Below are 12,546 nucleotides of genomic sequence, written 5' to 3'. Positions count from 1 at the left end.
TTGTCTCTTATTTTCCCCTGGATAGATCACCGTAAATACTGATGATATCGACTTGGCTGGTGACATCATCCAGTCGATGGCATCATTTTTTGCTATTGAAGACCTTCAGGTAGAAGCAGATTTCCCGGTTTACTTTGAGGAGTTACGAAAGGTGCTAATTAAGGTGAGGGCACCCGGCGGCTGCATTTGTGAGAACGTGGTAGTCTCATGACATTTGAAATGTGTCTCGGAAGATGAGAGATACCACAAATGTGTGTATGTTACAGGATAGCCATGTTCTTTTTTTTTTTTTAAACGTTTATTTATTTTTGAGACAGAGAGACAGAGCATGAACGGGGGAGGGTCAGAGAGAGGGAGACACAGAATCTGAAACAGGCTCCAGGCTCTGAGCTGTCAGCACAGAGCCCGACACGGGGCTCGAACTCACGGACCACGAGATCGTGACCTGAGCCGAAGTCGGACGCTTAACCGACTGAGCCACCCAGGCGCCCCTGGATAGCCATGTTCTAAAGAATTTTTGAAAATTGTTACAGTTGAATTAGTTTGAGAGGGCCCACTAGCTAAAGGGTTTCTTTTATAAAGGTGAGGGGTTTAGCTTCTGACCACCCTGCTTTCTTTGTTTGGTTTACAGTTAAACAAACGTCATATTAACCTTTTCCTTTGCTAGCCACTCATCTTATCTCTTGTATTCACCTTGCTCTTTGGTTTAGTGCTTTCCAACAACCCAAATCCAAAAGAAAAAAAAGAAAAAAGGATAGTGACTGGTCCTCAGTTATAACCGCATTCTCACCCCAGATCTCTCAAATGTTAATATGCATGTTGCTAGGGCTCCCGGTGGAGAGGTCCAGATGGAGTGTCATCTTGAGTGCGGGAGGTGGTATAGACTGATAATTCATTGGTGAGGTGAAACCGTGGGGGAGAGTCGAGATGGTGTAGGTGAACAGGGTAGAGAGAAGGGCCTCTGTGTGTGGCAGATAGTGTCTTCTCAATCTGACTAATTTTCAAGGAGTCTGTGAGGTCTTTTTCATTCCTGAGTGTTCGTGGTCTCCAGGTGGATGAATACCATTCAGTGCATCAGAAGCTCAGTGCGGAGATGGCCGATAATTCTAACCTGATCCGAAGTTTGCTGGTCCGAGCTGAGGATGCGCGTCTGATGAGGGACATGTGAGTATTTACCTGACAGGTACGAGTTTAAAAATGTCAGCAATACGGAGTAACAGCTCTCAAATGCTGCTGGTAGGAGTGCACACTGGTACAGTGACTTTGAAAAATAACTTGGCATCATCAGTGAAGTTGAATATGTGTATTCCCTGTGACCCGGGAATTCTACTCCCGGTTTATAACCTAGAAACACTTCTGCGCATATACACCAGGATGTTTGTACGAGAATGTTCCTGAGGCATTGCTCATAAGAATCCCAAAGTGGAAACAGTCCACAAAGTAGCATCAACAATGTGATGGCTAAATTATAATATAGTCGTACCATGAAATATGGCATCTGTCTCCATGACATATGACAACATGGACAAATCTTACAGGCATAAGGGAAATTGAAAGAAGTAAGAATCAAAAGAACGTGTACAAAATGCTTCCTTTTATGTACTTTGGAAACAGACAACACTGAAAAGTGTATCATGTGGGAAGCATACATAGGTGAAGAAGATGTAAGGAAACGTAGCGAAGACATTACCACATAAGACAGTATTTTCTGTCAGGGGAGGAGGGACTGTGTTCAGAAAGAGCCCATCGGGAAGCTTCCGGGTTGCGGCAATGTTCTGTTTCCGGACCTGGTTAACAAACATTTGTTGTGTGAACTATTCCGAATGTGTTTTACATTTTACAATAAAACAGTTAAAAAAAAAACAACACAAAGATGTGCAGGTCTAGCTTCTTGCAGAATTTTTCTCGGCACTAAAAGTACTGAGGTAGATAGAGTAAGACACCAGGGATGGATGAAGTTTGTGTACATTAGAGGCAAGGGTTCACCCAGGGTGCCGCTTAGGCTTTTTCCTGAAAGGCCTGAATCATCGGCATACGTTAAAATGGTGTTGCTCAGAAGTAAGTGATTTTTAAAAGAATTAACATTGTTGAAAGTTTCAGACACGTACAAAAGTAGATGAGGTAATACAGTGATTTCCTATACCCCTGCCACCTGGCTTCGGTCCTGGTCACCCCCTGGCCCATCCTGCTTTATGGCTGCGCTCACCTTCTTCCTCTCCCATGCACTGCACTATCTTGAAGCCAATTCCAAACATCATATCCTTTCGGCCATAAATATTTCAGACAGTGAGCCTTTGAAAAACACTAACCACAATACCATTATCACATTTAGAAAAATGTAAAATAATTTCTTTTTTCTTGTTTTATTTTGTTTTAATGTTTTATTTATTTCTGAGAGAGAGCCAGATGCGGGGCTCGAACTCACAGACCATGAGATCATGACCTGAGCCGAAGTTGGATGCTTAACTGATTGAGCCACCCAAGCACCCTGTAAAATAATTTCTTAATATCACAAAATAACCTAGTCAGTGTTTAATTTCCCCAGTTGTCGCACGTGAGCGCGCGTGCGCGCGTGTGTATGTTTTAAATTGGTTTGTTCAAACAAAGACCAAAGATTAAGTCTCTTTTAGGGGCACCTGGGTGGCTCAGTCGGTTAAGTGTCTGACTTCGGCTCAGGTCGTGATCTTGGGGTTTGTGGGTTCGAGCCCTGCATCGGGCTCTGTGCTGACAGTTCAGAGCCTGGAGCCTGCTTCAGATTCTGTATTTCTGTCTCTCTCTGCCCCTCCCCCGCTCACGCTCTGTCTCTCTCTGCCTCTCCAAAACAAATAAACATTAAAAAAATTTTAAAAAAATTAAGTCTCTTTTAATCCACATGTTGCTTATTCTTTTTTATTCTTTTTCCCAGCCCTCTCCCTCTTCTGTGGTGTCCCATTTTGGATTTTGCTGATTGCATCCTTGTGATAATGTTTAGTAGTATTCTTGTCCCCTGGATTTCTGTCAAAATGGTAGTTAGATGCAGAGGGTTGGTTAGACTCAGGTTCAACTTTTTGGCAAGAATAGCTCATAAGTGGTGTTGTGTACTTCTACGTGGGAGCATATAATGCCTGGTTGTCTCTTTCTATTCTGTTACCAGTCGTTGATGATCATTACGTAGATCCATTATTTCTTTAGGAGTTTGCAAAACAGTGATATTCTAATTCTGTTATTTTTTTCTTCATTTTTAGCAAAATACTTCTATGAAGCATAACATTCCCTTATGAATTAATGATTATTTTGCTCCCTGAGGTACAGTTTGTAAGGATTATTTATCAGCTTTAAGCTAATGAGTTGGTGCTCTAGCATCTCTGTGCTAACCAGTGAGATTTTTAAATCCTTATAAACTCATATATTTTAACATATTTAATGTGCTCAGTCCATTTTAGTTACTCTGTATAATGGCCGAATTGTCCTGTCTTAGGCCACTGGAAACCTTTTCAGGTTGGCTACAGCTACCTTTGGACATAGCCAATTTTTCTGTTAGGTCCTTGTTTTCTTGTACAAAATATTTTAGGCTTATCGGGTACATCTTTCTGAATCTGGAAGCAGCCATTTCTTTAAGGAGTCTTGGTTACTTTTAGTGGGAATTGGTATTTAGAGATTATAGTCTGTGCATGAGAGGTGCCCATTGGGCACCACCCTCTGGGCGGTTACTGTTTCTGGACTTTTCAATGGGTAGAACCAGGAAATGTATATATTTTTATTGTGAGACTATCATGAGTTCATTCTGTTTCCATTTCAGATTTATGAATGCGGGCTCTTAGTTTTTATTTTAAAGTATATCTCTTCTTTCTCACATTGAAAAATCTTGGTTCTAACCAGTATCAACCTGACTGTTTGCTAGTATAATACCAGTGTGACTGGTGAATAGTATCAACATCAACAATATGAGTGCTGAAAACAGTAAAAACTTTTTTTTCTAGTTTTTTTTGTGTCTTTAGAGTATATTCCAGTAGGGATTTTTAGTCAAGTTATTGTATCTGAAATACTTCCCCCCTTTTTGGTTATGCCACAAATTTATCTACAGTTAGGTTCATTTGGTTCATTTTGCTTTTGGTCTTGGGAGAATTGGCATTTTTTTTCTTTTGGGTTTAATTTTATTACACATTTATTAAAACTTTTATATAGAGTCAGTTCTATAAAACAATATGCAGAAGAGTCTAACTTTTCTCAGTTGGCTCAGGGTCTGACTTTGGCTCAGGTCATGATCTTGCGGTTCACGAGTTTGAGCCCCGCATCAGGCTCTGTGCTGACAGCTCAGAGCCTGGAGCCTGCTTTGGATTTGGTGTCTCCCTCTCTCTGCCCCTCCCCTGCTTGCGCTCTGTTTCTCTCTCTCTCAAAAATAAAAACATTTAAAAAATTAAAAAAAGTGTCCAACTTCTCATTCCTGTCACCTTCATCCTATTCCCTCCCTTTCACTGTAAATAACCAGTCAAAATTTGAATACACACACACACACACACACACACACACACACACACACACACACTCATCTTCTCACTCTATAGATAGATCATAGCATTTTACTCTTTCCCGCCTGGTGTTTTACAATTAAAAATATGGTGCTCACTGCATAGTCACACACAGAAATACTATTCATTGTATTTATGGCTGCGCAACACTCATGCTCTGGGTGTTTGTTCAGCCAGTTCCCTCCATTTGGATTGCTCTTTTGCTCTTATGGATAATGTTGCAGCGCATAGCTTTGTTATATTATCTTTTCATATTTTTGCCGGGATACCTTTGGGAACAAGTCCTGAAATGGGATTGCCAGGATAAATGATAAACGCGTACAGAATTTTGCAAGATATTGCCAAATTCTCTTTCATTAGGTGTTCTGTCATTTTGCATTCTCAGAAGTAATGTATGAGAGTGCCTGTTTCTCTTCAGCCTTGCCAATGGAGTATGTTGGCACACTCTTGGGTTTTTACCAGTTCAGTGGGTGAGAAGTGGTCTCATTGTGGTTTTAATTTTCATTTGTTTTATTGTGAGCAGTGTTGAGCATCTTTTCATTGTTTTAAGGGCCATTGGCTTTTCTTTTTGTGTGTGAACTGTTTATCTTGTCTGTTTATGTATTAGGTTTATTAATCCTTTATCTGTGATAGGAAATGCATATTTTCCCCCAGGTTTTCATTTGTATTTGTCCTTTGCTTATTAGATTTTTAACAATTTATTTTTAGGGAGCCTGGGTGGCTCAGTGGGTTAAGCATCCAGCTTCAGCTCAGGTCATGATCTCACGGTTTGTGAGTTCAAGCCCCACGTTGGGCTTTGTGCGGACAGCTCAGAGCCTAGAGCCTGTTTCGGATTCTGTGTCTCCCTCTCTCTGCCTCTCCCCACTCAAGCTGTCTCTCTCTCCCAAAACTAAACATTAAAAAAAAACAACTCAGAAAAAAAATATGTAAGTGCCCTGGTTAAAATAAAGGATATTATTTAAAAAATAAAATTTATTTTTGGTTTTGCCATGTAGAAGTTTTAAGAAAATTTTATGTAGTCAAAGTGGCTAGTCTTTTCCTTAAACTTCTACACCGAATTCAGAGTAATTAACCTATTTTTTAAATACCTGTATGTTTTCCTCTTTTACATTTAAATCCCTGTTTCGGTTGGAGTTTATCCTGGTTTTTAGCATAACAGTGATAAGTTCAGTTTTCTCTTTTTTGCACTGTTTCAATACTCCTGCTTTAAAAGTCCATTTCCCACTGATTTGAGATACCTTTATCATGCATCATGTTTCCACATGCACTTGGGTCTATTTCTGGATTTCCTATCCAGTTTTCTTGGTCTGTCTTGCTCTTCATTTGGGAGTGCCATTCTTTTCCTTACTTTGTATGGAAAGTGCTTTGTATGTTACCTGGTATGGCTAGGTTGCTCTTCCTTTTCATGGTTTTCCTGGCTGCTTGTGCTTGTCTTTTCCAGTGAACTTTATCAGCAGGTTTTTTAGCTCCAGAAAAAAAAGATAAGTGTTTTTACTGGGATCATGTTAAGTTTATTAACTTGATCTGACGTTGTTACAAGGATGTTCAGTCTTACTAAGAGCACGGTCTGTCTTTATGTGTTCAAGTCATGTTGTAGGTCTTTCGTATAGGTATCAGACTTTCTTGTTAAGTTTGTGCCTATTTTATTTTTGCAGTTCTAAGTAGGATCTTTCTTCCACATTATATCTTGTTGTTTTTTTTTAGTGTTTATTTTTGAGAGAGAGAGAAGAGAGAGCAAGCAAGGGAGGGGTGGGGGGGGGAGGGAGGGAGACTGGGAGACAAGGATCTGAAGCAGGCTCTGTGCTGAGAGCGCAGAGCCTGATGCAGGGCTCAAACTCATGAACCTGAGATCATGACCTGAGCCCAAGTTGGACACTTAACTGATGAGCCACCCAGGTGCCCCTATATATATATATTTTTTTGAGTATATGAACACTGCTGATTTTTGTATATTGATTTGGTAATCTACTACTTTACTAAATTATGTTACAGTTTTTCCAGATGTAAAATTGCATCCTTTGTAAATCGAGACTGGTTTGCCTCTTTGTAATTTGTTTTCTTCCCATTATTTTCTTTGAGGTATATTAGGTTTCTGCTTTTTCTGGCCAGCTACCTCTAGGGCCCCTGTTTAACTCTGTCTCTGGCTTTTTTTTTTCTTTTTCAGTCAGAGAGCTATTGTTGACCTTAGGCATTTGACTGCTAAAATGGAGGAAAGTGACCACCAACCTCTAAATTCCATTTTTCCTGAATTATTTATATTTCATTTAGAGGCTCTCAGATGTATCTGTTTTATTTTTTAAAGCCAATTTAGTTGATATATAATTTACTATATCCACACAGAAAATTCACCCTTTTAAGGTTTACAGTTCAGTAAATTTTGAGAAACATGTATAGCCGTGTTGCTACTACCACAGTCAAGATGTAGAATATTTCCATCGCCCTTTTGTCTCTCTGCATCAGTATCTCTCTAACCTCTAGTCCCTGGCCATCACTGATCCGATTTTTCTCCCTGTGGTTTTATCTTTTCCAAAATGTCACATAAATGGAATCATATAGTATAGGCCTTTTGAGCCTGGCTTCTTCCACTTACCTTAATGCCTTTGAGATGGATCCATGTTGTTGCCTGTGTCAGTAATTTGTTCTTTTTTTATTGCTGGGCATAGTACTGTTCCACTGAATGGATATACCATATTTTGTTTATCCACTCACCACTTAATAGACATTTGAGTTGTTCCATACTTCAGTGATTGTGAATAAAGCTACTACAAACATTTGCATACAGTATTTTTATAGACATGTTTTCATTTATTTTGGGTAAATACTTGATAATGGTATTTCTGGGTCATTTGGTAAGTGTATATTTAACTTCCTAAGAAACTTCGCAGTCATTTCACAAAGTAGCTGTACATTTTGCATTCCCATCAGCAGTGTGGGAGAGTTCTAGTCATTCCACATCCTTATCAGCATTTGGCTTTATCAGTTTATTTTATTTTAATCATTTTCATTGTGTAGTAATATCTCATTGTGGTTTTAATATTATGCCTTTGTTTTTAGTTTTTAGTTTATTTTATTTAATGTTTATTTTTGAGAGAGAGAGACACACAGCACAAGTGGGGGAGGGGAGAGAGAGAGGGAGACAGAATCTGAAGCAGCTCTAGGCTCTGAGCTGCCAGCACAGAGCCCGATGCGGGGCTTGAACTCACGAACCGGCTCATGACCTGAGCCGAAGTCGGACACTTAACTGAGCCACCCAGGCGCCCCTTTATGCCTTTGTTTTTAAAACCTTGATGAAATTTGAAGTTGAATTTACCAGTCGTCTAAAAATATTAAGAATAAGGTCACTTTTGCCCAATGAATATTAATCAGAAACTGTGAAGCCACCTTACTGCCTTGCCTACTTTTCTTTACTCCCCCACCCAGCGGGCGTTTATTAATTGTTGGTTCCTAAATTCAAACAAACCGTGGACCACTAAACAAGAAAGGCCATCTGTGTTCCATTTATTTGGAGGAAATAGAATATGTTGATGGAAACTTTCTCAGTGTTGTCAAAGCAAACATTTCAAAGCTAAAAAAATTGGTGTCTTTATGTACGTAAGAAGTTTACAGGTTTTCTCAGGTAAGCCTGCCATATTGGGGTATGATGAGGTTCATACACTGATGTTGATTTACACAGGAAAACCATGAAGAATCGCTACATGGAACTGTACGACCTTAATAAAGACTTGCTAAACGGATACAAAATTCGCTGTAACAATCACACAGAGCTACTGGGGAACCTCAAAGCAGTAAATCAGGCCATTCAAAGAGCAGGTCGTTTGCGGGGTAAGTCTCTTTTTGTAGCACCCTAAGTAGTCTGTGATTTTGGGGTGAGAACCATTAGAGGTAGTGGTGGCTTCAAGAATTCATATTGGGGCCGAGAGTGGCACACCTGTAACACTCAGCTCAGTGGAAGCCACTTGACCTTGGCTGGCCTGTTAGGCTTTAGTCAGTCTGCAGACTTCAGAGGCAGGAAAACTTTCAGCGCCTTTTCTTAGGTCTTGCTGTGTCTTCCAAGAAAAACCTAGTGACATATACCCCAAAGGAAAACCTCAAATACACCTATTTTTTTAAAAAGGGAGGCTGAAAATTAATGAGCTAAGTATCCAACTTAAAATTTAGAGAAAGAGTAATAGAATAAACCAAAAGCAGCCGAAATATAGCCAGAGATTTAGACCTGAAATCTACTGTTTGGGTCAGTGCTTTGACCTTCTTTTAGAAATAACCTTTGCTAGGTAGATAGAAGCTTGGATTCTTTTCTATAGAACTGACTTCATTTCTAGGTTGTAGATGGTCTGTAGGTGTGGTTTGTGATAAATTGCCTCACAAAGATACCTTTTTTAGGGAGTGGTAAGATAAATCAGTTAAATTTGCACACCATATATCTCTTTTCTTCCCTGGTTTTATGCTGTTTTAAAGCTGGCCTCTGATTTATAATGTCACTTTGAATGATCTTTTGGATTGTACTGATTGGATGTTTCATCCCACACAGTCGGAAAACCAAAGAACCAGGTGATCACTGCTTGTCGGGATGCAATTCGAAGCAACAACATCAACATGCTGTTCAGAATCATGCGTGTGGGGACAGCTTCTTCTTAGGAAAGGAAACAATAGGTAATGAAGTTCCTGAAAAGTGTTTTTCCCTAAAATTCTAGGCTAGTTTGCTTTGGATTATATGCCGGTGACCCCAGGTGCTAAGAATGGTAACAGCCGTGGTGAGTGGTACAAATGTAAGACAACGCCCTGCATCTGAAAAGCGGATCCACTTGCTATTTTTAAAATCAGCGGCAGTAACCCAATACTAGGTTTGTGTAGAGTGGGTGAACACTTTGAACACTTTGAAATGTTAGCGCTTCAAAGTCCAGTTTTTCTGTATGTATGTATGTAAAGTTGGCATATAGATACATCTTTTTCCTTGAAATTGTAATTGAATTTGTAATTAACTTTCTTTTTCATTAAAACATAAGAGTTACACTTTGTGTTGACCATAAAATCACCACTGTATTAGAATTACATAAACCATTTGTACTGTGTGGAGGAAAACACAAGCATGGATATTCCATTTGTGTGCCTTATCACTGAAAGGGGGGTGGGTGTAAACAACAGATTTGCGTTAAGGGAGTCAGTTGAGGCTGATCTGTTGTTGGAGTAATGTTAGCTACTGAAACTAATAGACCTCAAAATTTATCATGACCCATTTATTTCTCCTTTATGTTAGGATTTCTCCATAGTTACTCAGGGACCCAGCTTCCTGTGATCATTCAGCCCTGTCATCCTCTAGAGCAGCCTTTCCCTGAGTTCTCTAGAGAAAGAAGTTTCAGGAAATCAGTTCGGGTGACAATTTTCACATTCATCACATACAGTGAAAACCTGATGGCACAGGAACCCTGTTGGAGAAGGGCTGTCCTAAGGCCTTACAGGTATTTATATCCCAGTCAGTAGAAAAGGGAAAGCTTTTATCAAAGCTATGATCTGGAAATAGCACATTATCATTTCCACTCATGCTCCCTTAGCTAACATGGCCACATCTCACTGCAGAGAGGCAAGGAAGAGAAAGCTGGTGTTTGTGCCAACAGCTAGCAACTCCTTCCCTCAGAGTGAAACTTTTGCCTTAAGGTAGATTCTGGGACTGGTTTAATGTTTAAAACATTCGTCATAATGTGGCTGTTGTTGAAAGCGCTGCTGTAAACATTGGGGTACAAGTGCCCCTATGAATCAGCACTCCTGTATCCTTTGGATAAATTCCTGGTAGTGCTATTACTGGGTTGTAGGGTAGTTCTGCTTTTAGTTTTTTGAGGAATGGAAAGAGCCTGAATGTCCATCAACTGATGAATGGATAAAGAAGACATGGTTTATATATACAATGGAATACTACTTGGCAATGAGAAAGAATGAAATCTTGCCATTTGCAACAATGTGGATGGAACTGGAGGATATTATGCTGAGTGAAATAAGTCAGAGAAAGACAGATATCATGTTTTCACTCATGTGAAATTTGAGAAACTTAAGACCATGGGGAAAGGGAAGGGGAAAAATAGTTTAGAGAGGGAGGGAGACAAACCATAAGAGACTCTTAAATACAGAGAACAAACTGAGGGTTGATGGGGGGGGGGGTGTGGGGAGAGGGGAAAATGGGTGATGGGCATTGAGGAGGGCACTTGTTGGGATGAGCACTGAGTGTTGTATGTAAGCGATGAATCATGGGAATCTACTCCCAAAGCCAAGAGCACACTGTATACACTGTATGTTAGCTAACCTGATAATAAATTATATTTTAAAAAAATTAAAAAATAAAACATTCATCGTTTTCACATCTTAACAGCATTCCTAAGTAGCGGGGAAGTGAAGCCATCCTCTTGTGGTAAATTAATTTTGAATGACCTCTTCTATTTCTGAAGTGGGAGCTTTGTGGAATCCTAATTTTTATGAGACTGTGCCCTATAATACCTTTATTTTGCATTTTCAATTTATAAGCTCAAAAGACCCATATATGCTGTGTTCTTTTTTCATAATCCCTGGAGTAGAAAAACATCTTACAGGTGCTTCAAAGGTGAGGAAACTGAGCTGTGGGGATTAATTATTTGCCAGAGTCACAGAGCTACTGGCAAAATTCGAGTCCTACTCTTTTCTTTTTCTATCATGACCATAATTTAACCTGTCTGTAGCTTTTGGGATTAAAATCTCTAGTTGGTGTTGGTTTTAATTGCATGACACTACTCATTTTTAGGGATCCTAATAATCTCATCAAAGGTCATTCTGTTGTTCTTCAGCCAAAAAACTTCCTTCTTAGACCTAAAAATACTCATGGCAAGTCTTGAAGGGGCTAACCTGCAGTAAGGTAGCTTTACATCGCCCTGACTTACAGGTTAAAATAGGTTATTTTCACAATAATTTGATCCTCTTGATAGTAGTTATCTCAGCCCAGGCACAATGTTTTCTAGAGTCTCACGGCTTGGTGAGTCATGGTGTGGGTTTGAAACCAAGGAGCCGTGCCCCTCCTGCTATTCCAGACTGTTCCCAGTCATGTAAAGACTGGATCAGGTGAAAATGTTCATAAAACATTCTACCATCTGTTTCCTCTCAGAAGTCACCGTGTTCAACTTAAGGTTGAGAAAAATGGTTATCAATTATTTCTCTTTTGTTGTCACATTTTTCTATCCTGATAGAATCTGAGCGCCTTCTAAAATGTCACGGCTTAAGCTCTATTTTGTTGCTGAATTTTATTGAAGCTTTAAGTGAACACTGAGCTTTCATTTAAAAGCTGACCTCGGGGGGCACCTGGGTGGCTCAGTCAGTTGAGTGTCTGACTTTGGCTCAGGTCATGATCTCATGGCTCATGAGTTCGAGCCCCACGTCGGGCTCTGTGCTGACAGCTCAGAGCCTGGAGCCTGCTTCATTTTTTGGGTCTCCCTCTTTCTCTCTGCTCCTCCCCTGCCCACACTCTTGTCTCTCAAAAATAATAAATAAAAATGTTAAAAAATTTAAAAAAAAAAAAAAAAAGCTGATCTTGGGGTGAGGGTTCGGATCCCGTGTTGGGCTCTGTGCTGACGGTGTGGAGCCTGTCTCCATGTCTCTCTGCCCCTCCCCTGCTTGCTCTCTCTCTAAAATAAACATTAAAAAAAAAAAGCTGATCTTGAGGATTCTGGGATCTGGGAGAAAGCTTTTTAGTCATTTTTTAAGCATCCTTTTAAATAAAGTCACCCTGCCCACATCCAGATTAAGGTACTCTATATTTTTTATTTTTATTGTTTTTAAAGTTTATTTACTGAGAGAGGGAGAGAGAGAATCCCAAGCAGGCTCTGCACTGTCAGCACAGAGCCTGATGTGGGGCCTGATCCCCACGAACTGTGAGATCATGACCTGAGCCGAAATCAAGAGTTAGACGCTAAACTGACAGAGCCACCCAGGCACCTCAGTACTCAATATTTTAGAGAGTATGGTTTTTATCATTTCCCACCATGTCTGCCTATCCACGTACATCAAGGCTCAGCTCAAATGCTCT

The 12,546-nt window shown here is 39.9% G+C and overlaps 1 protein-coding gene across 1 annotated transcript in view; it reads left to right on the top strand.

Annotated features, from left to right (window-relative positions):
- The window catches only part of BBS2 (Bardet-Biedl syndrome 2), a 33,029-nt gene extending 23,513 nt beyond the window's left edge, over positions 1-9,516 (top strand). Inside the window, exons 14-17 of the mRNA XM_042918756.1 lie at positions 26-163; positions 1,052-1,164; positions 8,182-8,330; positions 9,037-9,516. Coding sequence (XP_042774690.1) covers positions 26-163; positions 1,052-1,164; positions 8,182-8,330; positions 9,037-9,143 — 507 coding nt within the window. The 3' untranslated portion in view covers positions 9,144-9,516. The remainder of the gene's footprint in view (positions 1-25; positions 164-1,051; positions 1,165-8,181; positions 8,331-9,036) is intronic.
- The last annotated feature ends 3,030 nt before the right edge of the window (positions 9,517-12,546 follow it).

Source organism: Panthera leo, chromosome E2 (genome assembly GCF_018350215.1).
Source record: "Panthera leo isolate Ple1 chromosome E2, P.leo_Ple1_pat1.1, whole genome shotgun sequence".
NCBI lineage: Eukaryota > Metazoa > Chordata > Mammalia > Carnivora > Felidae > Panthera > Panthera leo.
The sequence above is the reverse complement of the archived record's forward strand: the minus strand, read 5'-3'. Positions and strand labels throughout refer to the sequence as shown.